We start from the raw sequence: 27,220 nt of genomic DNA on the forward strand, positions 1-27,220 counted from the left end.
TTACTCACTCCCTTTTCTCTCCACCTACATTCGTTCTTGTCTTCTCTTCAGTTCCCACCTCTCTATGGTCATCTACCCCTCAAGGAGGTTCCTTGATGCTGGTGAGGGGCTCTTGATCTAGGAAATTGGATCTGTGATTTGGTTCCCAGAATTGAGCCTGAATACCTTCCATCCCCCCCCCCCCACATGCACAGTATAATCCTACGGGTTTAGCACTCCCCCCCATGATTATAATAATATGTTCATGTAGTGTCTCACTGCCAGCCCTGGCCCCTTGGGAAGTTCCGGCTGTTTGTGTCTGTTCTTTCCCACTGCAGTCCGAGTCCAGACTCTCACTTTTTGACGGCAACTGATTTGCTACACAAACTCTGATGATGTCTCTAGCACTTTCCTCAGTCCTTTCCACCTTAATCTCTAGCTACCCTGCTGCACTTCATAACCTAATAATCATCCCTCTCCCTCTTGCTACCCATTACCCCTGCATCCTTCCCTGCCCTATTGCACTGTATAACCCTAGTGGTTTAGTGCTTCTTTATTATAATAATAATAATTAACACATTAAAGAAAATACTGTAGGAATTTGGATAATACCTAAACTGCAATACAGTACCATTTATTTTTTAATCTACATACAATGAACTTTCAAGATACATAAGATGAAATGGTTTCTAGTTGAAGAAATAAGACAAAGTGCTTTGTATTTAATTTACAAAATTTAAATCATACAAAATTGCTTCATTCTTACTATGTATTAAAATATTTGTAAGGAAAACCACAGCTTCCAGAAACAGGCTATTTGCCACAGTAAATAATAGAAACATTTAATATTGGCATAAGCTGTCAGTGGCCCTGATATACCCGACAAACAAAACATTTAATATAAAATGGCTGTTTAATTAATAAAGTTCACAGACTACAAATGCAAGAAAGTTTAAATGCAACATGATTTCTTTAATTATGTAAAGTAAAAAGACACTAGCGGAACAAATGTGACATTTTTATTGTGGCACCGTTTCGCTCTCCACAGGCTACAAGTGCAACATGATTTAACAAAGTTCACAGACTACAAATGCAAGAAAGTGTAAATGCAACATGATTAGCTTGTACATTTGTGCTTACTAATACACTACAATTACAGGGTCTCATTTAATGACCACATCTGCAAATCTTATAAAAAAAAATAGAATTATTGTTTATTTCAACATTGTACAACTTTTTTACAAACACTTCACATAAAATTATAAATATGCAAATTACAACTTAAAAAAAAAAGACTTTTTGTTACACAATGGAACTGTATTAATACTATTTATGGTACTGTTTACTTTCTAGAAAAAAAAAGGTACAATATTGTCTGCATTATAAGAGATTGTGGTAACACAATTCGAAACAAATTACCTTGCAAAGCAAGGTCTAAGCAACTCCATTAATTTTTCTGTTTTGCTTAACATATAACTGGCATCATCACTGGTATAGTAGTCACAGGGACATCCTTGCATAGAAGGATAGCGTAAATTGGTATGATGGCCAACACGAGTTTCTAAGTCAGATGCAAGTAAGCACGACTCACTTGATTTTAAATTTGATGCTATGTCAAGAAGTGAATAAATTTCTCCGCCCCAGTGAAATTTTGCTGCCTTGCTTCGGTCCTCAAGGTATAAGGCTGCTTTTAAGATCTTCTCTGCTGCCTGAAAGAAGGAATGCAATTTAGATGTTTATAATTAACTACCTATTTGCAAATACCTAATTACTTAGGATATACTCGAAAGTATCATTAAGACATGTATCAAAGCAGTTAGAAGAGGATATGTAGTACATTTTGCAGTATGAGCCCCAATGTACCCATCTGGAATATGTCATACCTCATTCATGCCAATAAAATAACATGTCCTGAGTTGCAGCAAGGTTCACTGCACACTGTCATCATACCTTTGCTATTGCTTGTGTGTTGATCAACTATTAAGCCAGCTGCTGGCTTTTCTATCTGCAAAGCCCCTAATGGCCCTATGGTTATCTTCTGGATTTTGTGGCAATCCCTGCTTAGATTAGGCATTCAATATTAGGTAGGTTTTCGATAGACAAACCACCATGATCTTCTCCACTTCTACTCTCACCAGGACACCAAAACTAAACATGGTGTAATTACATATAGGCTTTTTAATGCATGCACTCAGAATCTGCAGCAATGAGTTCCTTGAGGAAGAATGCACTATAATTGAACAAGTGTTTTCCTAACTTCACTATCCTCGTTACTTCATCAGAGACTGCAGATGACGGGCATTAAACATCTTCAACACACCCAAAGAAGACACTGCCGAGAAGAGACACATAGTCCTCCCCACCAACTCCATTGCCAAACACATTTCCAACACCTCATTCCAAGTATCTACCTCCACAACCATCAAGGACATTATCAGTAATAGACAGGACAAGCTTCCATCCTCTGCGGGGGTATACATAATCCCTTGTAATGACTGCAGCAAATTATACGTGGGCGAAACATCAAGAGACTTCCAAACACGTATTTCAGAACAGGCACAGGCAGATCTGAGGATTCAAGGAATGCCTGTGCACAACACCGAAATTCACACAACCATTTAATCAACTACAGAAACGCAAGACTTACTGCCAGAGAAGACAACACTCAATACCGAAGAATCCTGGAATCATCACTTATCTCTATATTCAACAACTTCAACCAGAACAACGGCTTCTATAACATAGCTGAATCCTTTGCCAAGAAACTTCATCCCTATCCCACATAAGAGCATACGAATGGAGGAACACTGCAGAAGGTCTACTCATATACTTATCCAATCTCTCTTCCATTTCTATAACCCTACTCGGTAGACTGTCACATGCAGCACTCTCCACCTGACCCAGCATTCTCAACCTGACTTCATCCTATAAATACTCACATACCTTCCACCCAGGTAGATCTGTTTGTGCCTTGATTAAGTCCACTGTGTGGGCAAAATGTTGTCAATAAAGGATCACATTATACTGCATATGTGTTTATATTTCCAATGTTTGTAAGGGCTTGAAAAAAGCCATTGAAAACACATAAGTTACATCTGTGTCCTAACATGTGTACAGTTGATTGAGAATTAATTCCCCAAATATTTTTGAAAGCATTGGTAGATTAGAGAATGGTCTGTAGTTGTTAATAAGAGAATGGTCTGTAGTTCTTAACATAAGATGAATCACCACCTTTGTGGACAAATGTTATCCTGGCTCTGGAAAGGCTTGTTCCTGAAGTGATTTGTTGGAAAATGCTGCAATTGCTTTTTTATGAAGATAATGGTTGGTACTTCATTTCTGCTACTACCTGTATTTTCAAGTGATTTTACTACTGAAGCTATTTTTGCAGGGGTTTGTTTTACTCTCTCAAATACTCATGGCAATGAAAGATTCTGACTTGCTTCAAATCTGAAAATTTGATTCAAGGGACAAACATTAAATCAATAATAAGTATAGTATAATATGAATGTGTAAATTCAAGAATTATGTGGATTAAAGTAAAGGTTGGATGCGAGAAGTGGGTCATAATAAGTGTGTATGCACCTGGAGAAGAGAGGAATGCAGAGGAGAGAGAGAGATTTTGGGAGATGTTAAGTGAATGTATAGGAGCCTTTGAACCAAGTGAGAGAGTAATTGTGGTAGGGGACTTGAATGCTAAAGTAGGAGAAACTTTTAGAGAGGGTGTGGTAGGTAAGTTTGGGGTGCCAGGTGTAAATGATAATGGGAGCCCTTTGATTGAACTTTGTATAGAAAGGGGTTTAGTTATAGGTAATACATATTTTAAGAAAAAGAGGATAAATAAGTATACACGATATGATGTAGGGCGAAATGACAGTAGTTTGTTGGATTATGTATTGGTAGATAAAAGACTGTTGAGTAGACTTCAGGATGTACATGTTTATAGAGGGGCCACAGATATATCAGATCACTTTCTAGTTGTAGCTACACTGAGAGTAAAAGGTAGATGGGATACAAGGAGAATAGAAGCATCAGGGAAGAGAGAGGTGAAGGTTTATAAACTAAAAGAGGAGGCAGTTAGGGTAAGATATAAACAGCTATTGGAGGATAGATGGGCTAATGAGAGCATAGGCAATGGGGTCGAAGAGGTATGGGGTAGGTTTAAAAATGTAGTGTTAGAGTGTTCAGCAGAAGTTTGTGGTTACAGGAAAGTGGGTGCAGGAGGGAAGAGGAGCGATTGGTGGAATGATGATGTAAAGAGAGTAGTAAGGGAGAAAAAGTTAGCATATGAGAAGTTTTTACAAAGTAGAAGTGATGCAAGGAGGGAAGAGTATATGGAGAAAAAGAGAGAAGTTAAGAGAGTGGTGAAGCAATGTAAAAAGAGAGCAAATGAGAGAGTGGGTGAGATGTTATCAACAAATTTTGTTGAAAATAAGAAAAAGTTTTGGAGTGAGATTAACAAGTTAAGAAAGCCTAGAGAACAAATGGATTTGTCAGTTAAAAATAGGAGAGGAGAGTTATTAAATGGAGAGTTAGAGGTATTGGGAAGATGGAAGGAATATTTTGAGGAATTGTTAAATGTTGATGAAGATAGGGAAGCTGTGATTTCGTGTATAGGGCAAGGAGGAATAACATCTTGTAGGAGTGAGGAAGAGCCAGTTGTGAGTGTGGGGGAAGTTCGTGAGGCAGTAGGTAAAATGAAAGGGGGTAAGGCAGCCGGGATTGATGGGATAAAGATAGAAATGTTAAAAGCAGGTGGGGATATAGTTTTGGAGTGGTTGGTGCAATTATTTAATAAATGTATGGAAGAGGGTAAGGTACCTAGGGATTGGCAGAGAGCATGCATAGTTCCTTTGTATAAAGGCAAAGGGGATAAAAGAGAGTGCAAAAATTATAGGGGGATAAGTCTGTTGAGTGTACCTGGTAAAGTGTATGGTAGAGTTATAATTGAAAGAATTAAGAGTAAGACGGAGAATAGGATAGCAGATGAACAAGGAGGCTTTAGGAAAGGTAGGGGGTGTGTGGACCAGGTGTTTACAGTGAAACATATAAGTGAACAGTATTTAGATAAGGCTAAAGAGGTCTTTGTGGCATTTATGGATTTGGAAAAGGCGTATGACAGGGTGGATAGGGGGGCAATGTGGCAGATGTTGCAAGTGTATGGTGTAGGAGGTAGGTTACTGAAAGCAGTGAAGAGTTTTTACGAGGATAGTGAGGCTCAAGTTAGAGTATGTAGGAAAGAGGGAAATTTTTTCCCAGTAAAAGTAGGCCTTAGACAAGGATGTGTGATGTCACCGTGGTTGTTTAATATATTTATAGATGGGGTTGTAAGAGAAGTAAATGCGAGGGTCTTGGCAAGAGGCGTGGAGTTAAAAGATAAAGAATCACACACAAAGTGGGAGTTGTCACAGCTGCTCTTTGCTGATGACACTGTGCTCTTGGGAGATTCTGAAGAGAAGTTGCAGAGATTGGTGGATGAATTTGGTAGGGTGTGCAAAAGAATAATGAACTTTGGTGGAAGCTAGTATGATAACCAAATACTGTACTGTAACTTAAATGTTCATGAGACAAAGCGAGATAAAAGTGAAAATTAGCAATTTCTATTTCTGATTCTATAATGTACTCTGTGTTTACATAAACAATATTGAACATAAATATATCTTTCAAGCTTACCTGATAGCACATATACATGATCCAGCATGAAGATTCTCCATGACGTTGATTAGCTTCAGCGAAGTCATGTTCAGCCTGTTTAAGCCATTTCATGCTTTCAGGGTAATCAGGCATCTTTTCCTCAGATGTTCGGTTTCTAAAAAATCCATAGGAACTTCTCTTCTGTCTTCGCGGTCGCCGGAACATACCTGTATCTCTGAAGAAGAAGTCACTGGGATCACTATTTGAATATGAAGTGTTTACATCTTCATTGGGCGTGCGGAACATACCTGTATCTCTGAAGAAGTCAGAATATGAAGTGTTTACATCTTCATCTGATATATCCTCTCCATTTTCTAGCCGTTTCATTAGGTGCTGTATATATTGCATTACACGGGTACAAAGCTCGACCCTGTGACTGTTCTTATCTGGATGCCACTTGAGAATCAGGCGGCGCAGGAGATGGCGTCTTTCTTTTTCATCTGTAACTTTCCAGATTTCTTGAATCTGCTTTTTTATCATCTTCATAATCTCTTTTTCAGCGAGATTATCAGATACATCATCAGTTACAGTTATGTGATCAGCTAGCATTATGTCACTGCAGTCATTTGCTGCAGGTCTTACAAACTTGTATAGCTGATGGGATCTAACTATCACACAAGACTTAATTTCATATCCAGTTTCAACTTCATATTCATCCATAAACACATTATCATGACGTCTTACCAACCGTTTCACTTGAACAATGGTATAAATATTCTCTTCAGGATCTTCACCATCTTCAACCTCTCCAAGAATATACTTCTTCATGCAAACAATTTCTCCTTCATGGAATTTGTAAAACTCGTTATCCAGCAAAGGGATTAATTCTTCATTAAGATAAGAACCTACCTCTGCTGGATAAAATTCATAATCAGTGTTCATAACTTTCCAAGCAGTGATATTCAATTCATTTAATATTGCTGGAATATCATGAGGTTTTTCATATGAGCTCAATATGCTTGCTAAATGGTCCATCACTATTACTGAAGTTAAGTTTAGCAATTTTCTGTAAGTTTTGCGTAGTCCACTTGTAAGCAAAGAATTGGTAATGTTCTCACAAATATATAATGTTACTTTTCTCTCTCCTTCATTGCTGACTTTCACAAAATACTTTCGATTTCGTTTACCCACTTCCTCTTGATTAACCTTCAAATTTGTGGTAATTGTCTTCACCTGCTTCACATCTACTTTATCAAAAATACTCATCAATTCTTTTGCTTTTGCTTCAGTAAAAATAATTCCTTGTGATATATAATCATGATTTATGATTCTCAGTACTGCCATTTTAAAACCATTAGAATAAAGTAATTCTCTTAACTGTTTAAGTAATTTTGTTGTTATTTCCTCAGTATTGCTTTCTAGGTCTTCTTTCACAGCATGAGACAAAAGCTTTGGCTGTAAATTACTTGGCAAAAGCTTCACAAAGTCAGCATCATTCAGTGGTATTTTTAGGCTATGAAAACCTATAAATATTGATTCATTTAACTTTCCCTTTAAGGCATCTAAATATTCCTCAATATCTGCCACATACATTTCAGAAGACTTTTCTAATTTTCCTTCTTTGGTTGGAAGGTATAACTCAGCAGCTGTAACATTTTTGAGCTTCAGTATATTTTTGTGTAAGCCTTGAAGAGCCAACTTCATACAATTCCATTCCTCAGGGTGTAACTTTTGCTGCTGACTTCTGTTATAGATCATCTTTAAAACTTGAGCATAAGTGTCACAAGTAGCAACCTCAACAGCTCCAAGCTTTTTAAAAAGGTCAATGTATTTCCCATATGTTATTGGTGCTTTATATAAATACGGGATAATTTCTCCTTCCAAATTTTCAACCACTAAATTAGCAGTAACAAAGGTCTTTTGACTGGGTAAGTGAACTAATGGAATAGTCTGGTAAGCAATCACATCATGAAGACTGTGATGTAAATGCTGGTAAATGCTTTCCATCACAGACACAATGGTAGAGCTTGAATTCTCCTGTTTAGATGTTAAAAACGTGCAAAGTTTGCTTATGTGCTCAAGAACTTTTTCTTGAGGGGGAGTTTTCAAGATGTTTAAATCTTCTTGAGCATGAGAACTATATGCAACATTACTTGCATATTGTGGCAAAAGACTCGTTGTTGTCCACAGAAGATCAGAAAATTTTGATGGCACACCACCAGAAAAAGAGACTAGCCCAGATGCTGTTTTAAAATATGGTAAAATTTGTTTTAGTCTTTCAGATTCTTCAGGTGCAAGAAATTCAATTTTCCTTATTTGAGAACATCTCGATTTTAGCTTGTCAAAGTTATCAAAAAGGTATGTAGTAAGAATTTTAGACTTTAATTTAACATTAGAGTCAGCAGATGTTAATTCACTAGCATACTGTACATACATTTCTGCAGTCAGTTCATGTACCATGCCAGCCAATTTGAGAAAATAACTCCATTCACGCTTTTGCCATTCTGGTGGTAAATTGTTTAACTCCATCACCTTGAATACTGGATTATCTGGATCATAGAAATGATCTGCAGTTGTGAATATTCCATTGAGGTTTATAATAGGAGTCTTTTTTAATGCTAAAACAACATTTTTTTGACTTTGTTCCCATGTGTCCTCTTTCTTGTGTTGTAATTTTGTTAGTTCATCTCTTAAAATGTTCATAAAATTGGTCCTCTGATTTTCTTGCAAATTTGTATATTTTGGCAAAATTATGTTAGCATAAATTTCCAGATCCTCCATATAACAATCTTTGTTCAGGTATTGGTAAAGATGTTTTATTTTGTCTGACGTGGCTGTCTTTAAAATAATTATATTGTCATCTTTGGCAAGTTTAGCTAAATCTCTAAAATTACTGGTAAGTTTGGATGAATCTGGTACAATAAAGTCAATGTCTTCCAATTTTTGTACTACTCCTGAAACATCTTCAAAGATACTCAGTGAAGAGAGTTTAGCCTTAGAGAGAAATACTCTCTCACAGTACTGACCAAAATATTCCAATACTTCAGTCATTTTCTCTGCATTTGCATTATCCATCATGGCACCTTGATAAACATACTCAGCAATTCTCTCTCTGTGAAAGTAAAGGTTATCTAAAACAACAGAAGGATCTCTTAGAGTTGCTGCTAGATTTAATTTAAGAGTATGAGAAATATCACTGTAAGTATTTGGAACAGGTAAGCGATGGAACACCGAAAGTGAATCACTGCAATGAGCTGGATCATTACGGTCTAGAACTCTCCAAGCATTTTTTACAGCAATTACATACAACCTCTTCTTATCAATTAATGGGTACAAGGCCCAGTCTCCAAGAGTTTTCTGAATATATTGATGGCCTTTCACATAATTTATTTTTTTGTCTGATTCTTTATCACTGCAATAAAAATTTTCTTCTACATAATTAACAATAAATGACCATAACAAATCTAACCATTTTACATCTGGTAGTGCATCACCACCTAAAGGTAAAATGTCTTCACAGGCATGATATTCCTGGCCTAATTCTCTATGCAGTCTGTCAGCAAGGTCCTTTAATGTAAACCGTTTGAGCACACTTTGGTCTGTAAAGTTTTTAAGAGTATTTTCTACTAATTCTACCATATCACTGTTTAAAAATTCATTTCCTGAATTTAGTAGCAGAGGACAGTATGATGAAATGAATAATGGATTATTAGTATCAAAATATTTGAGAATCTTGTCATTAGTGAGCAACAGTGGAAGCCTTTCCAATTTACTAAGAAAATTTTGAGAGTTTGAAAGATACTTGAAAAGGTTGCACACATTCTCTGTACATAAAAATGGAGTCTCTGTGATGTGTTTCATTATCATTGGGTTACATTTGTCAGGGTAATCGTCATCCCAGGAATGAAGAAACTCGAGGGCAATATCAGGCGTAAGAGTGAGATACTCAATTCCTACAGACTGGAGGATGCAGCACATGAAAGAGCTACCCACTTTCATACCAAGTCTTCTTAGCAAGATGGTTATCAGTAAAAGTCTGTCATCACTAAAGTAAACTGGAAATTCATTCCCATTCTTTCTTAATGCATGCCAATTTAACTCTCCATTTTGTGGCTGATTCACATTTTGTCTATTTTCAGTCAAAGAACTATTGTCATAATCATTATCTAGAACGAAAACATCAAAGAAATGTAGCTGTTGATCAATGATGTATTCATAAAACCATTTCGTAAAATTTTTCCATGTTTCTGATTGTGCATTAATTCCATTAGGGAAGGCTTTCCTACACAAAGAAATTTTTCCTGTATATTCACTTAATGTCATTCTGATATTGTTGTCTGGAAAAATTGATTTTCTATAGTGATCAACAGCATAAACAGCAGCAGGTACAAGTACCTCCTTCATCAACCAAGAATTCCACTTGTCTTTACAATCTTCTATGCCAGTCCACAGATTTCTACGTGAGGAATTTAGAGTAAAATGCCCATTAATACTAAATGGTAATCCTGATTTTGTTGGCAATGGAAGATAACAGGATGTTGTATACAGATCATCAGTATTTATGTTATTGGTTTCTAAAAGAACAGCAGCTCCTGCATGAGGAAGCAGGCTAAGATATCTGTTAGTAAAAGCATGCTGTATTATTTCAGGCACACTGTCTTTGTTTTCTGTACCAAGTTGTTGAACTATGTACCAAGTGTACTCATCATTGTTAGAGTCTGCAATTTTCATTGTATAGCATGCTCTCATCATATCAATATTTAAGACAAAATTTTCAGGTTTCCTTTCTTTCATCATACTTTGCAATTTTGAGAGTTCATTTTGTTGGTGGATGGATGACTCAACTGAATACTCAGTATCACACTCCCCTGTTTCAGTAATGTTCATAATGGAAATTTTTCGAACATTTCTTAAAAACAGTAAACATTTTGCCATCTCAGCCTGGAACTCCCTCAACTTGTCTTTAAGTTTGTAAGGCTGGAAGGGTTCTGCAATATCAGATGTTTCACTTCGCAGTGGGAGTCTGAAAACAGTGCCTTCATGCTGTAGAAAAATATCTTCCAAGTAACCTTGGAAAGAATCTGGGTGATCTTTACGCAAATCATTCAGATTTACAAACTGCACCCCAGGTTTCTCTGGAGTGGCCATAGGATCATACTTGCAGTGTGGATCAAACATGCAGAGTGTCTCTCCTTGCGGTACAGCAGGTCCTCGAGTCAAGAATGATGGAGCATCAGTTATGTGATACACAGCATTGAAACCAATGCCATATTGTCCTGTACTGGCTGGATCTAAATTTTTGGTACTGTTACCCAAGTCTTGAATATTCTGAAGATCCTTTTCTGTAAAACACTTATTATTGTACACACTCAAAGCAGGACCCTGTAGCGGTGCCCATTGTTTGTCAAAAAGCTTTTCAGTGGAGAGTCTTCGAAAATCCTTAATGAATGCTACCTCTGTTGCTCCAGCATCATCAGCATTTTGCAACAGCTCCTTCATAATTCCATAATCACATGGATATTCTTTAAGAATGTTTTTCAGCCGAACTGTTAAAGGTTCTTTCTGGCCAAAGTGCATCCTGTTGGAAGAGTTCTCAAGGCGTTGCCTGGTTTTTGTTTTTATTCCTAACCACTTTGTCATTTCCAGTGATAAAGAAATGTGTTTATGCAAACAGTGAAAGCCACTTGAGCTCAACTCAACTCCATCCTCCCAACACAATTTGTTTATGGGACAGAGGTAACCATCAGCATCTGGAAGGTGCAACAAATGAAGGGGCAACTGATAATTGCTGGAACTAGTCTCTCGAACATTAAACAATAATGTTAAAAGCTTGGATATTTGTAATATTTCCAGTTCACTTAATTTTTCCAATTTATATTTTTCTTGCTTTTGACTGAGAACTTCAAATACAGCATCTACATGAAAGGTTGATTTAATACCTAAAGCTTCCATCAGTCGCGTGTACTTTCCAAGGCCCTCTACCTCCACTGAGAACAAATCAGGTGAACAATCAGTCTCACTAGAAAATGCAAAAAGGTTTGGTTCCATGAAGCCAGTTTTTGTAAGTAAGACCTTTTCACTTCTTAGCTCTTGTAAATGTTCTGGATTTACATTAAAGTCTTGAATCATACGTTCCAAATGACTATATATTTTATGAGAGATGTCCTTGATGTTACTGTCTACTGGTGATACAGTACTTAGTAGTTTGAGCTGGTGACACACCTTATTTAATGGCAGCTTATCATCATTTACAATAATGCCCAACTTTCTAGTTACTGGTTTGGGTATCTTATCATTGTTTATGCGAGGCAACCAAAGTAACAAATTTGTGCTGCCTACAAGCTCCTTGAATTTTCCTAAGCACATATCAGCTGGCTTCGAAAATCCAATGGCCTTTAATTTGCTTTGTAGATCCAGTTTGTCATGGATGATACACACTTGAGAATTCTGATGTAGATGCATATCACCTTTCCAAGTAAGTGGCCAGTTATATGGCTTGGGCATGACTGGTAAAAATGAGACAGCTTTAATTCTTTGTGCAATATTATTTTGCTCATCAGGATTTTGTGTTGTTATATAATACAGTATTTCAAAAGCTCTTTCAACAGCACAATTATGACATGGTAATGTCATGACAGTCTCTGCTCTGTTGCTCACCATCTCTGTAGGAATAGATGAATCATTCATTCCCAAATACAGAAGGCTGCTAAGCCTATAACGGCTATCATAAAACAACCTCTCTGGAAATCTCTCATCAGCCACAGTGAACATAGCTGAAATTCTACTCATGGGGTTTATTAGCTCATTAGGAACTTTTAAATTTCCATTTGGGATTGTAGGAATGCAACAAACACTTTCTAGCTTTTTAAGACATGGTTGTTGAGTATCCATGATATACAATGTCAGCTCATTTCTCTTCTCTGAAGTAACATATTGCCCTGAAATATTTGGGATGAAGTAATTTGAGAAAAAAGTGTCTTTAGAGATCATGTGTCCTGATATGTCCTTAAACTGGAAACCAGAAAAAATATCTTTAGGTAATTTTATCATCCTTAGATCAGAAGACTCCATTAAATTTTCCATATATTCAAAAGCATTTTTTCCAATCTTTTCTAGTTTATAAAATGACTCTTCTAGAAACATACATTCCCTCAGTGGATGCCACTTATTCCTGCTTCGAAAGACTTGCTTATCTTCATTGACAATTTTATCGTAAAAATGTTTTTTGAGGTTTAATACTAAGCTATCATTTGTGTCACACTTTACAGGCCAAATGCAGTAGTAAGGACAATTTCTACTTAGGCCTTCTAATTGTAAAGCTGATAAAAGGCTGTGATAAGCAGCATTCACAGCATCATTTATCAAGGTTTCATTCCAGTTTAAGCCCTCCCTTCGGTCATCCTCTGTCTGTGTCTTGAGGCTTGTGCGGTCAGAAGCTACTTCAAAATATCCATTTATCTGTACAGGCAGAGGTGTTGTTACTGGCAGTGGTAGAAAGCAATGAATATGGCTCTCTCTATAAAACCCTGGAGGAAGTTCTGAAAGATTAATGGGTTGCCATCCATCACTTTGCTCCTTTAATGGCACTGCCACAGCACCCAGAGGAAGGGCCTTACCTCTCAGAACTTCTGCAAATTTACATGTTGCCCCATTACCACAGTGCCAAGATATAAGCCAGTTGACAGTCCAATTACCTTTAGAAATATGACACAATTTTCCACCTTCCTCTGAACACACTACTTTTATTTCTGTAAAAGTGCTTTCCTGAAAAGATTCTCTATTCCATTTAAAGTCAGTAGTAAACAGGTTAGCAACTCTCTCCACTTTTGTTTTATCTGCTCTGTTGCTGAAGACAGAGTTTCCAGGGGAATGGCACACTTTCCTCATTGTTCGTGAACTTTCAAACAACAACACTTTCTCTGATGGTGACAATGCACTTTTATTCAAGAAAAAGACCTTGATTTCTTTGATATTCTGAGTAAAAATCAGCAGCTCCCCAATAATCTTGCTAAACATCTGAAGGAGTTCTATCATCGCTTTATGCTCGTAACTTACATTACTGATCTCGCTATTATTTGCCTGAGCTGGAGTTCGCAAAGGAAAACGAAATAAGGTGCCATCAAATTTTTTGGTCTGTTGAATAATGCAGCCAAAAACTTCATTAAATGGTTTAAATTGCCCATGAAGTTTTTCAAGCATAAATGAATTTCTCTCATTGGAAAAGTTGAATCTCACTCCTGGTGTCTGACTATTGCTATCTAAGTACGTTAGGTGTGGATCAAACATAATATAATTAGACCCACTCATAATACTAGGTACATCAGTGAGGTTATAAACTGAGCAAAATCCTAGTCCAAACTTCCCTATTTTGGTGGTCTGATATTCTTTACTTCCTCCACCCAGTTTTTTAATATTTGAAAAATCTTCCTCTGTGAAAAAGGCATTATTATAAACCCACAATGCTGGTCCTTGACATTCTTGTAGTTTATCGCTGATAAGCCTTGTGCGTGCATCTTCATTTTGACGTTCATCATAAAGAAAGGAAATAGTGGTAGCACCAGCATCATCTGCATTTTGCACCAACTCCTTGAGGACTGCAACACCATCACGGTACTGCCGGAGTAAGTTATGGAGACGTGTGGTAAGTGGTTCATGTTGGCCCCACTCCATAAAAGCCTCTTGTCCAGCCAGTAAATGTTTGCTTAGAGGTGCTACACCCAAAGCTTTTGCTAGTTTGGTTCCAACACTGCTATGAATCACTCTTACTCCAAGATCTTTACTGTCTAGCCAATTACAAGACTGTTCTGAGTAAGAACATTGATCTACTTCAATCAGCTCTAATCTTCCATCAATGTTTTCCACTGGCAATAATAGTTCTGAAGGAGAAATATCTTTAGTAAACTGTTCTAGTTTATGAAGAACTTGTACAACCATTCTTCTGTCATGATCAACATCAGCATGTCTTCCTGAACAATGGTGTTCTTGAATTTGTCTTAAAAGTGTTAAGAATAATTCCTTTGACTGGGTTTCAAAACATCCTAGAGTAGAAAAGAGTGATGCACAATCACGTAATTCAAAAGGCAGCTGATACATGTATGGTAACATTAGCAGGTCTCCTATCTGTGATGAGATATACACTTGTTTTGGATCTCTGAAACCCAATTCAGTAAAAACACATGGTGTTGTTGACAATGAGAGTAAGTAGCATGCATCTGCAGTATTGATAAATCCTGAAAGTTGCTTGTATGTTTCCTTTATTAAATCAAAATATCCTGCTTCATTATTTTGGTATGCATTCATTATATTTTTTAAATGTTCAATAAAATTTTGAACACTGGGCTTTTGATTCCAGCCAAAGTGGTTAGCAACATTATAAAAATCAGAGCAATGCACGAGGGGTACCACCGAGCCCAAAGAATTCTTGAAGTGATAGTAACTTTTAATATCTTGAGGCTTATATGCCACAGATGTTGTTGCCCAACTTAAGCTGTTGGGATAACCATCTGGTTTGGATGTTCCACCATATACAAAGTCAACATATTTTACAGCTTGACATATTTTCTGGCAATCTGGATGGCGATTTGTAGCTCTAAGCAAAGCTGCTGCCTTGTTTACTTTTTCCTTTTCAGATAATGATTTGTTTTGGAAATTTTTAATGATCTGAATAAATTTACTTACTGGCATATCCTGCATCTTCTTCATCCCCAAATTCCGTAATATGGGGTAATATTTCCTAAAACAGGCATTAGGATTTAGATCTTCTGAAATCAATGCTGCATTGTCAATATCATCAGGATCATATAGTTGGTTAGGAAGGAAAAGTGTGCCTTTCTCATTTGGAACAAATTTTACAAACTGCAGCTGATGCTGAATTTTTACACTGCACTGAAGGAATCTATCTTCCAAAATATATGCCACAAGTTTTGATGTATCATTATCAGAGTATGTATTCTCCAGGGCAAGGAGAAACAACATTTCCTTTGACAGTTCAGTGGCACCCAAATTTTTTGCAAGCTGTCGACTCACCCTATCAGATGGGACTATCAAAGTTTCAGGAAAACTTACAGGAAAGTTTACAATCTCCGGAAATATTCTGCCACAATTATTAATGCTTACATCAGTCAAAATATTATTTCGTCCATTAGCTTTGAATATATTTAGTGCTTTAAAGAGGTTCTTAATCTGTAGCTGAAGACAGTGTACTTCAGTAACATTCAATAAGGCCTGAACATGTTCATCACTGCGCCACATATTAAATGTACATGCCAGATCATTGCTGTTATGCATTGTCAACACCTTAAGCAAAGCCTGGGATACACCTCGAGCATCTGAACTATTGAAATAACTGTGCAATTCATGATGCCGAACATATTCTGGAGGTTTTGGAATTACTTGCACTTTCAAAAGCTCAAGAGCCTCTACAGCTGTTTGAGATAGAGTTGATCTCGAGTTTTGCACAATGATTGCAGCTGAAAGGCTTATTAGCTTTGAGGAATTTAAATTCTGACTGCTAGGTATGAATGCTATGTTCATTACACTTAGAAGATTGAGATGTTGCACAACTGACCATACTTTTGGCAACCAGCATTCCAACTGTTGCTGGGACAGAGAAGATCGCTTAACATATTGAGCACTTTCAGATAGTAGTTCCACCCCATGTTGTCTAGGAGAGAACAGCTTTAACTGAGTTACACCTGAAAAAGAAATTGTATGTTTTATATCAAGTATAGAAATCATACAAACAAGAGACATTTAAAAAAATTTGAAACTTAATATATACAGTGGAACCCCAGGGAATACGTTCCAAGCCCTGCCATGAATACCGAAAACAGCAGATAGTAGCAAATGCTATACAGTGGACCCTAGCTTAACGATATTAAACCGTTCCTGAGAGCTCAACGTTAGGCGAAATTATCATTAGCTGAATTAATTTTCCCCATAAGAAATAATGTAAATCAAATTAATCCGTTCCTGACACCCCAAAGTATGAAAAAAAAAAAAATTTACCACATGAAATATTAATTTTAATACACACAAACTGAAGAAGAAATGCACAATTACATGACACTTACCTTTATTGAAGATGTGGTGATGATTGATGGGATGGGAGGAGGGGAGAGTGTGGATGGTGTTAATGTTTAGAAGGGGAATCCCCTTCCATTAGGACTTGAGGTGGCAAGTCCTTTTCCAGGGTTACTTCCCTTCTTCTTTTAATGCCACTAGGACCAGCTTGAGAGTCACTGGACCTCTGTCTCACAACACATCTGTCCATAGAGGCCTGTACTTCCCGTTCCTTTATGACTTTCCTAAAGTGGTTCACAACATTGTCAGTGTAATAGTCACCAGCATGGCTTGCAATAGCTGTGTGAGGGTGATTTTCATCAAAAAAGGTTGCACTTCAAGCCACTTTCTCTATCCCCTCCTCCGGAGCAGTTTCCTCAGGTCTGGCCTCTTGCTGTTGAAGATGATCTTGCAGCTCATCAGTGGTTAGTTCTTCATTGCCCTCCTCCTCCAACTCTTCCACATCCTCCCCACTAACCTCCAACCCCAAGGACTTCCCCGAAGCCACAATTGATTCCACAACTGGCATAGGCTTCTCAGGGTTAGCCTTAAGTCCTTCAAAATCCCTTTTGTCTACACATTCTGGCCACAGTTTCTTCCAAGCAGAGTTCAAGGTCCTCTTAGTCACTTCCTCCCAAGCCTTACCTATAATGTTTACACAATTGAGGATGCTAAAGTGATCTCTCCAAAACTCTCTTAGAGTCAATTGACTTTCTAAGGCCACTACAAAGCACCTTTCAAACATAGCTTTTGTGTAGAGTTTTTTGAAGTTTGCAATGACCTGCTGGTCCATGGGCTGGAGAAGAGAAGTGGTATTAGGAGGCAAAAATTTGACCTTGATGAAGCTCATGTCCCCTGAAATTCACTCTGCCAAGTCTGAAGGATGGCACTTAAGGTCCAATTTATTTTCCAGGAGGTAATTTTTCACAGTGGGGGCAAATGCATGGTGTAACCAGTCATAGAAAAGGTCTCTAGTGCCCCATGCCTTACTGTTTGCGCTCCACATCACACACAAATTAGCCTTGAGGACATTGTTTTTCCTGAACACTCTGGGCATTTCAGAGTGATACACCAATAAAAGCTTCACTTTGCAATCACCACTAGCATTAGCACACATCAACAGAGTAAGCCTGTCTTTCATAGGCTTATGTCCTGGGAGTGCCTTTTCCTCCTGAATAATGTAGGTCCTGCTTGGCATTTTCTTCCAAAACAGGCCTGTTTCGTCACAATTAAGCACTTGTTCAGGTTTCAATTCTTCACTGTCTATGTGCTCCTTGAATTCCTTCACATATTTTACAGCTGCTTTTTGGTCCGAACTGGCAGCCTCACCATGCCTTATCACGCTATGTATGCCACTTCGATTCTTAAATCTCTCAAACCAACCTTTGCTGGCCTTAAATTCACTCATCACCACTAGTTGCAGGCATTTTTCTAATTAAATCGTCATGCAACTTCCTAGCCTTTTCACATATGATTGCTTGAGAGATGCTATCTCCTGCTATCTGTTTTTCGTTTATCCACACCAATAACAGTCTCTCAACATCTTCTATCACTTGCGATCTCTGTTTCGAAAACAAAGTTGCACCTTTGGCAAGAATGGCTTCCTTGATTGCCGTTTTCTTGGCCACAATAGTAGCGATGGTTGACTGGGGTTTTGTGTACAACCTGGCCAGCTCGGTGACACACACTCCACTTTCATACTTAGTATTACAAAAAAATTATTTTTGAGATGGTAGTTTTACTCATTTTGTAATAAAGAGTTCGGGATACCTAAATACACGTTAAAATAACTTAATCTTAATATAATATAAAAACAATCTTTGGTCTAGAGGTATTTTCTAATAAACATCTGATAATATATACATGTTACAATAATAAATTATAATTAGCATCTAACTAAAATAAATAATTCGTAACCGTACACAGGGTACAACTTTCTGACACTACTGTGTCATATATATATATATATATATATATATATATATATATATATATATATATATATATATATATATATATATATATATATATATATATATATATATATATATATATATATATATATATATCTATATATATATATATATATATATATATATATATATATATATATATACACATACAAGGTATGATGTAGCACGTAATGAAAGTAGTTTGTTAGATTATGTATTGGTGGATAAAAGGTTGATGGGTAGGCTCCAGGATGTACATGTTTATAGAGGGGCAACTGATATATCGGATCATTATTTAGTTGTAGCTACAGTTAGAGTAAGAGGTAGATGGGAAAAGAGGAAGGTGGCAACAACAAGTAAGAGGGAGGTGAAAGTGTATAAACTAAGGGAGGAGGAAGTTCGGGCGAGATATAAGCGACTATTGGCAGAAAGGTGGGCTAGTGCAAAGATGAGTAGTGGGGGGGTTGAAGAGGGTTGGAATAGTTTTAAAAATGCAGTATTAGAATGTGGGGCAGAAGTTTGTGGTTATAGGAGGGTGGGGGCAGGAGGAAAGAGGAGTGATTGGTGGAATGATGAAGTAAAGGGTGTGATAAAAGAGAAAAAGATAGCTTACGAGAGGTTTTTACAAAGCAGAAGTGTTATAAGAAGAGCAGAGTATATGGAGAGTAAAAGAAAGGTGAAGAGAGTGGTGAGAGAGTGCAAAAGGAGAGCAGATGAAAGAGTGGGAGAGGCACTGTCAAGAAATTTTAATGAAAATAAGAAAAAATTTTGGAGTGAGTTAAACAAGTTAAGAAAGCCTAGGGAAAGTATGGATTTGTCAGTTAAAAACAGAGTAGGGGAGTTAGTAGATGGGGAGAGGGAGGTATTAGGTAGATGGCGAGAATATTTTGAGGAACTTTTAAATGTTAAGGAAGAAAGGGAGGCGGTAATTTCATGCACTGGCCAGGGAGGTATACCATCTTTTAGGAGTGAAGAAGAGCAGACTGTAAGTGTGGTGGAGGTACGTGAGGCATTACGTAGAATGAAAGGGGGTAAAGCAGCTGGAACTGATGGGATCATGACAGAAATGTTAAAAGCAGGGGGGGATATAGTGTTGGAGTGGTTGGTACTTTTGTTTAATAAATGTATGAAAGAGGGGAAGGTACCTAGGGATTGGCGGAGAGCATGTATAGTCCCTTTATATAAAGCGAAAGGGGACAAAAGAGATTGTAAAAATTATAGAGGAATAAGTTTACTGAGTATACCAGGAAAAGTATACGGTAGGGTTATAATTGAAAGAATTAGAGGTAAGACAGAATGTAGAATTGCGGACGAACAAGGAGGTTTCAGAGTGGGTAGGGGATGTGTAGATCAAGTGTTTACATTGAAGCATATATGTGAACAGTATTTAGATAAAGGTAGGGAAGTTTTTATTGCATTTATGGATTTAGAAAAGGCATATGATAGAGTGGATAGAGGAGCAATGTGGCAGATGTTGCAAGTATATGGAATAGGTGGTAAGTTACTAAATGCTGTAAAGAGCTTTTATGAGGATAGTGAGGCTCAGGTTAGGGTGTGTAGAAAAGAGGGAGAATACTTCCCGGTAAAAGTAGGTCTTAGACAGGGATGTGTAATGTCACCATGGTTGTTTAATATATTTATAGATGGGGTTGTAAAAGAAGTAAATGCTAGGGTGTTCGGGAGAGGGGTGGGATTAAATTATGGGGAATCAAATTCAAAATGGGAATTGACACAGTTACTTTTTGCTGATGATACTGTGCTTATGGGAGATTCTAAAGAAAAATTGCAAAGGTTAGTGGATGAGTTTGAGAATGTGTGTAAAGGTAGAAAGTTGAAAGTGAACATAGAAAAGAGTAAGGTGATGAGGGTATCAAATGATTTAGATAAAGAAAAATTGGATATCAAATTGGGGAGGAGGAGTATGGAAGAAGTGAATGTTTTCAGATACTTGGGAGTTGACGTGTCGGCGGATGGATTTATGAAGGATGAGGTTAATCATAGAATTGATGAGGGAAAAAAGGTGAGTGGTGCGTTGAGGTATATGTGGAGTCAAAAAACGTTATCTATGGAGGCAAAGAAGGGAATGTATGAAAGTATAGTAGTACCAACACTCTTATATGGATGTGAAGCTTGGGTGGTAAATGCAGCAGCGAGGAGACGGTTGGAGGCAGTGGAGATGTCCTGTCTAAGGGCAATGTGTGGTGTAAATATTATGCAGAAAATTCGGAGTGTGGAAATTAGGAGAAGGTGTGGAGTTAATAAAAGCATTAGTCAGAGGGCAGAAGAGGGGTTGTTGAGGTGGTTTGGTCATTTAGAGAGAATGGATCAAAGTAGAATGACATGGAAAGCATATAAATCTATAGGGGAAGGAAAGAGGGGTAGGGGTCGTCCTCGAAAGGGTTGGAAAGAGGGGGTAAAGGAGGTTTTGTGGGTGAGGGGCTTGGACTTCCAGCAAGCGTGCATGAGCGTGTTAGATAGGAGTGAATGGAGACGAATGATACTTGGGACCTGACGATCTGTTGGAGTGTGAGCAGGGTAATATTTAGTGAAGGGATTCAGGGAAACCGGTTATTTTCATATAGTCGGACTTGAGTCCTGGAAATGGGAAGTACAATGCCTGCACTTTAAAGGAGGGGTTTGGGATATTGGCAGTTTGGAGGGATATGTTGTGTATCTCTATACGTATATGCTTCTAAACTGTTATATTGTGAGCACCTCTGCAAAAGCAGTGATAATGTGTGAGTGTGGTGAAAGTGTTGAATGATGATGAAAGGAAAAAAAAATAAAAAAAAATAATTAAATAAAATAAAAAAAATAAAAAAAAAAAATATATATAAAAAAAAAAAAAAATATATATTAAAAATAATATATAAAAAAATATATATATATATATATATATATATATATATATATATATATATATATATATATGTATATATATATATATATATATATATATATATATATATATACATTATATATATATATATACATATATATATACATATATATATATATATATATATACATATATATATATACATATATATATATATATATATATGTATATGTATATATGAGCAATGGGCTAGTAACCCCTTCTCCTGTATACAATTACTAAAAAAGAGAAGAAGAAAAACTTTATAAAACTGGGTTGCTTAAATGTGCGTGGATGTAGTGCGGATGACAAGAAACAGATGATTGCTGATGTTACGAATGAAAAGAAGTTGGATGTCCTGGCCCTAAGCGAAACAAAGCTGAAGGGGGTAGGGGAGTTTCTGTGGGGGGAAATAAATGGGATTAAATCTGGAGTATCTGAGAGAGTTAGAGCAAAGGAAGGGGTAGCAGTAATGTTGAATGATCAGTTATGGAAGGAGAAAAGAGAATATGAATGTGTAAATTCAAGAATTATGTGGATTAAAGTAAAGGTTGGATGCGAGAAGTGGGTCATAATAAGCGTGTATGCACCTGGAGAAGAGAGGAATGCAGAGGAGAGAGAGAGATTTTGGGAGATGTTAAGTGAATGTATAGGAGCCTTTCAACCAAGTGAGAGAGTAATTGTGGTAGGGGATCTGAATGCTAAAGTAGGAGAAACTTTTAGAGAGGGTGTGGTAGGTAAGTTTGGGGTGCCAGGTGTAAATGATTATAGGAGCCCTTTGATTGAACTTTGTATAGAAAGGGGTTTAGTTATAGGAAATACATATTTTAAGAAAAAGAGGATAAATAAGTATACAAGATATGATGTAGGGCGAAATGACAGTAGTTTGTTGGATTATGTATTGGTAGATAAAAGACTGTTGAGCAGACTTCAGGATGTACATATTTATAGAGGGGCCACAGATATATCAGATCACTTTCTAGTTGTAGCTACACTGAGAGTAAAAGGTAGATGGGATACAAGGAGAATAGAAGCATCAGGGAAGAGAGAGGTGAAGGTTTATAAACTAGAAGAGGAGGCAGTTAGGGTAAGATATAAACAGCTATTGGAGGATAGATGGGCTAATGAGAGCATAGGCAATGGGGTTGAAGAGGTATGGGGTAGGTTTAAAAATGTAGTGTTAGAGTGTTCAGCAGAAGTTTGTGGTTACAGGAAAGTGGGTGCGGGAGGGAAGAGGAGCGATTAGTGGAATGATGATGTAAAGAGAGTAGTAAGGGATAAAAAGTTAGCATATGAGAAGTTTTTACAAAGTAGAAGTGATGCAAGGAGGGAAGAGTATATGGAGAAAAAGAGAGAGGTTAAGAGAGTGGTGAAGCAATGTAAAAAGAGAGCAAATGAGAGAGTGGGTGAGATGTTATCAACAAATTTTGTTGAAAATAAGAAAAAGTTTTGGAGTGAGATTAACAAGTTAAGTAAGCCTAGAAAACAAATGGATTTGTCAGTTAAAAATAGGAGAGGAGAGTTATTAAATGGAGAGTTAGAGGTATTGGGAAGATGGAGGGAATATTTTGAGGAATTGTTAAATGTTGATGAAGATAGGGAAGCTGTGATTTCGTGTATAGGGCAAGGAGGAACAGCATCTTGTAGGAGTGAGGAAGAGCCAGTTGTGAGTGTGGGGGAAGTTCGTGAGGCAGTAGGTAAAATGAAAGGGGGTAAGGCAGCCGGGATTGATGGGATAAAGATAGAAATGTTAAAAGCAGGTGGGGATATAGTTTTGGAGTGGTTGGTGCAATTATTTAATAAATGTATGGAAGAAGGTAATGTACCTAGGGATTGGCAGAGAGCATGCATAGTTCCTTTGCATAAAAGCAAAGGGGATAAAAGAGAGTGCAAAAATTATAGGGGGATAAGTCTGTTGAGTATACCTGGCAAAGTGTATGGTAGAGTTATTATTGAAAGAATTAAGAGTAAGACGGAGAATAGGATAGCAGATGAACAAGGAGGCTTTAGGAAAGGTAGGGGGTGTGTGGACCAGGTGTTTACAGTGAAACATATAAGTGAACAGTATTTAGATAAGGCTAAAGAGGTCTTTGTGGCATTTATGGATTTGGAAAAGGCATATGACAGGGTGGATAGGGGGGCAATGTGGCAGATGTTGCAGGTGTATGGTGTAGGAGGTAGGTTACTGAAAGCAGTGAAGAGTTTTTACGAGGATAGTGAGGCTCAAGTTAGAGTATGTAGGAAAGAGGGAAATTATTTCCCAGTAAAAGTAGGCCTTAGACAAGGATGTGTGATGTCACCGTGGTTGTTTAATATATTTATAGATGGGGTTGTAAGAGAAGTAAATGCGAGGGTATTGGCAAGAGGCGTGGAGTTAAAAGATAAAGAATCACACATAAAGTGGGAGTTGTCACAGTTGCTCTTTGCTGATGACACTGTGCTCTTGGGAGATTCTGAAGAGAAGTTGCAGAGATTGGTGGATGAATTTGGTAGGGTGTGCAAAAGAAGAAAATTGAAAGTGAATACAGGAAAGAGTAAGGTTATGAGGATAACAAAAAGATTAGGTGATGAAAGATTGGATATCAGATTGGAGGGAGAGAGTATGGAGGAGGTGAATGTATTCAGATATTTGGGAGTGGACGTGTCAGCGGATGGGTCTATGAAAGATGAGGTGAATCATAGAATTGATGAGGGGAAAAGGGTGAGTGGTGCACTTAGGAGTCTTTGGAGACAAAGAACTTTGTCCTTGGAGGCAAAGAGGGGAATGTATGAGAGTATAGTTTTACCAACGCTCTTATATGGGTGTGAAGCATGGGTGATGAATGTTGCAGCGAGGAGAAGGCTGGAGGCAGTGGAGATGTCATGTCTGAGAGCAATGTGTGGTGTGAATATAATGCAGAGAATTCGTAGTTTGGAAGTTAGGAGGAGGTGCGGGATTACCAAAACTGTTGTCCAGAGGGCTGAGGAAGGGTTGTTGAGGTGGTTCGGACATGTGGAGAGAATGGAGCGAAACAGGATAACTTCAAGAGTGTATCAGTCTGTAGTGGAAGGAAGGCGGGGTAGGGGTCGGCCTAGGAAATGTTGGAGGGAGGGGGTAAAGGAGGTTTTGTGTGCGAGGGGCTTGGACTTCCAGCAGGCATGCGTGAGCGTGTTTGATAGGAATGAATGGAGACAAATGGTTTTTAATACTTGACGTGCTGTTGGAGTGTGAGCAAAGTAACATTTATGAAGGGATTCAGGGAAACCGGCAGGCCGGACTTGAGTCCTGGAGATGGGAAGTACAGTGCCTGCACTCTGAAGGAGGGGTGTTAATGTTGCAGTTTAAAAACTGTAGTGTAAAGCACCCTTGTGGCAAGACAGTGATGGAGTGAATGATGATGAAAGTTTTTCTTTTTCGGGCTACCCTGCCTTGGTGGGAATCGGCCAGTGTGATAATAATAAAATAAATGTATATATATATATATATATATATATATATATATATATATATATATATATATATATATATATATATATATATATATATATATATATATATATATATATATATATATATATATATATATATATATATATATATATATATATATATATATATATATATATATATATATATATATATATATATATGCTAAAATAACAAATTCTAAATAACATTTACAATAATAAATTAGTCAACTCAGTATCTCACGACAACCTAATGACGCTCTGTCTCACACGACACATATCCGAGTTGTGATGCTCCCTGTGTCATACGACACATCCGTGTAATGACGCTCCATCTCAACTGTGTCCCTTGACACCCTTTTCTCTGCATTGACGCTCCTACTCTCCGTGTCACACGACACCCTTTTCTCTGCGTCATACACTACTGTGTCACCCTTGACACCCAGCGACACACTCACACAGCGTCTTTCTCGAGGCCAGTCGCATGACACTATTCAATGTACACTACAACCTGATCATCTTCAGTGTCACATGACACCCTTTTCTTCTCAGTGTTCCACTACGGTCCTATAGCATATCTCAGTGTTACACTCCATCATACTTGCTTAAGTGTCACACTACGGTCCTAGCCCAGTTCAGTGTCACACTCCAACCTTTTCTTCACGTAGTGTCCCACTAAAACAGCATCCGACGACTCCAGCCCACAGTTGACCAGCGTAGGCGGTGAGTCCGCAGACGTCACGTGTCCTGTAAATACTCTCCAAGGCCGGTAGAAGTACACCGTAAGATGGCCTGGTGAGTACTATCTACCGCCTTCAAGACCAGTTGACAAAATACTGCTTGCAGAACACCATGCTGCGAGCTCACTGAATGAGGCCGTCAAGTAACTGAGGCCAACAGACTCAGTGAGCTGTGGCGAGCGCTTCCTCTAACACCAGTAGATGCATATAATAAGATGGTCAGACGAATACTCTACTGCCAGTAGATGTCTACCGTAAGGTGTTCTGGTAGTTACTGCTTAGATGCGTACCGTGAGGTGTTCAGGTACTTACTGCTTCTAAAGCCAGTAGATGTGTACCATGAGGTGTTCAGGTACTTACTGCTTCTAAGGCCGGCTCAGCAGTCCCCACATTGGGTTTGATGACATACCCAGTGGTACTGCCAGCCGCAGGTTAACAGCCCAACAGCTAGTTTGGCAGGGGACCGCAACACTTAGCAATGATCTCTTTCTTCATATCCATAGTAATTCTCACCCTTTTTGCTGTAGGGTTGGCACTAGAAGCTTTCTTGGGGCCCATGGTGACTTATTTTGCAGGTGCAATCACTAAAAACGCTGTGATAATATGAAATGTTCCGATTGTATATTTGGAAGCGACCACGGTGGCTGGTTTGTAAACACTGGCACCCATGGGACAAGTGAGGCGCGCTCAGGCCACACGTGGACGTGTCTCAAACGGAACGAATCGCGTTGGGAGAGTTTTTTAGCACTAGCCGAGGCAAAATTTTTGTGTTAAAATGTATCGCCAGGCGGATTTAACGTTATGCGATGCGTTCGTTAGGCGAGGGTCCACTGTACATGTATGTGTCTTTTTTTCATTTACATACACACCTATGATGCTGGGTTTTGGAGAGGTGTAGGGATGATGGCTGGAAGCAATGAGGAAGTGCGATGGTGACCATGTGGGTGGAAGTTGGTGGCTCAGTGTGGGTGGTAGTGTAGATGATGGGTGACTGAGTGGGTGGGTGTGCAGTTGGTGTGGGCAGTAATTAGGGTAATTGGTGGTTACATGACTAAGAGTGTAGATGGTATGTTAGGGTGTGTGGGCTGTGATAACATGGGTAAGGTATGGGTGTGTTGCTGTGGGAATGGGGCTGTGAGGGCTAGAGGCTGTGGGGGAGTGGAATGAAAGCATGAGTAAGGTGTGGGGGAGTGGTGAGTGAAAGCATGAGTAAAGTGTGGGGCTGGGTGGGCTAAAAGCTGTGTGTGTTAAAAACTCAACCTGTCAACTTAGGGATCCCTCTAGGCCAGGGGTGGGCAAACTTTTCGGTGCAGTGGCCACATTCAGTTGATTCAAACACAAACATCTTTCTTGCAAATTTTTTTCAGATTTTGAAATTTTTCTGAGTGCAGAGATACATAAAACTTTACATCTTCTTTCAAATTTCCTCTTGATCTTGGTGGGCTGCACAAAAACCTTTGGCAGGCCGCATGCGGCCCGCGGGCCATAGTTTGCCCACCCCTGCTCTAGGTAGTGTCCTCATCCCTCTA

At 38.1% G+C, this 27,220-nt stretch overlaps 1 protein-coding gene across 2 annotated transcripts in view; it reads right to left on the reverse strand.

The window, feature by feature from the left end:
- Window positions 1–597: 597 nt before the first annotated feature.
- LOC128685726 (sacsin-like) overlaps window positions 598–27,220 on the reverse strand; it is a 73,203-nt gene continuing 46,580 nt past the window's right edge. For both annotated transcript variants that reach the window (XM_070083359.1, XM_070083366.1), the window contains 2 exons: window positions 5,653–16,307; window positions 598–1,688 (listed from right to left, as the gene is read on the reverse strand). In XM_070083359.1, the coding sequence (XP_069939460.1) occupies window positions 1,395–1,688; window positions 5,653–16,307 (10,949 nt within the window). In that variant the 3' untranslated portion in view covers window positions 598–1,394. The remainder of the gene's footprint in view (window positions 1,689–5,652; window positions 16,308–27,220) is intronic.

Source organism: Cherax quadricarinatus, chromosome 1 (genome assembly GCF_038502225.1).
Source record: "Cherax quadricarinatus isolate ZL_2023a chromosome 1, ASM3850222v1, whole genome shotgun sequence".
Classification (NCBI taxonomy): domain Eukaryota; kingdom Metazoa; phylum Arthropoda; class Malacostraca; order Decapoda; family Parastacidae; genus Cherax; species Cherax quadricarinatus.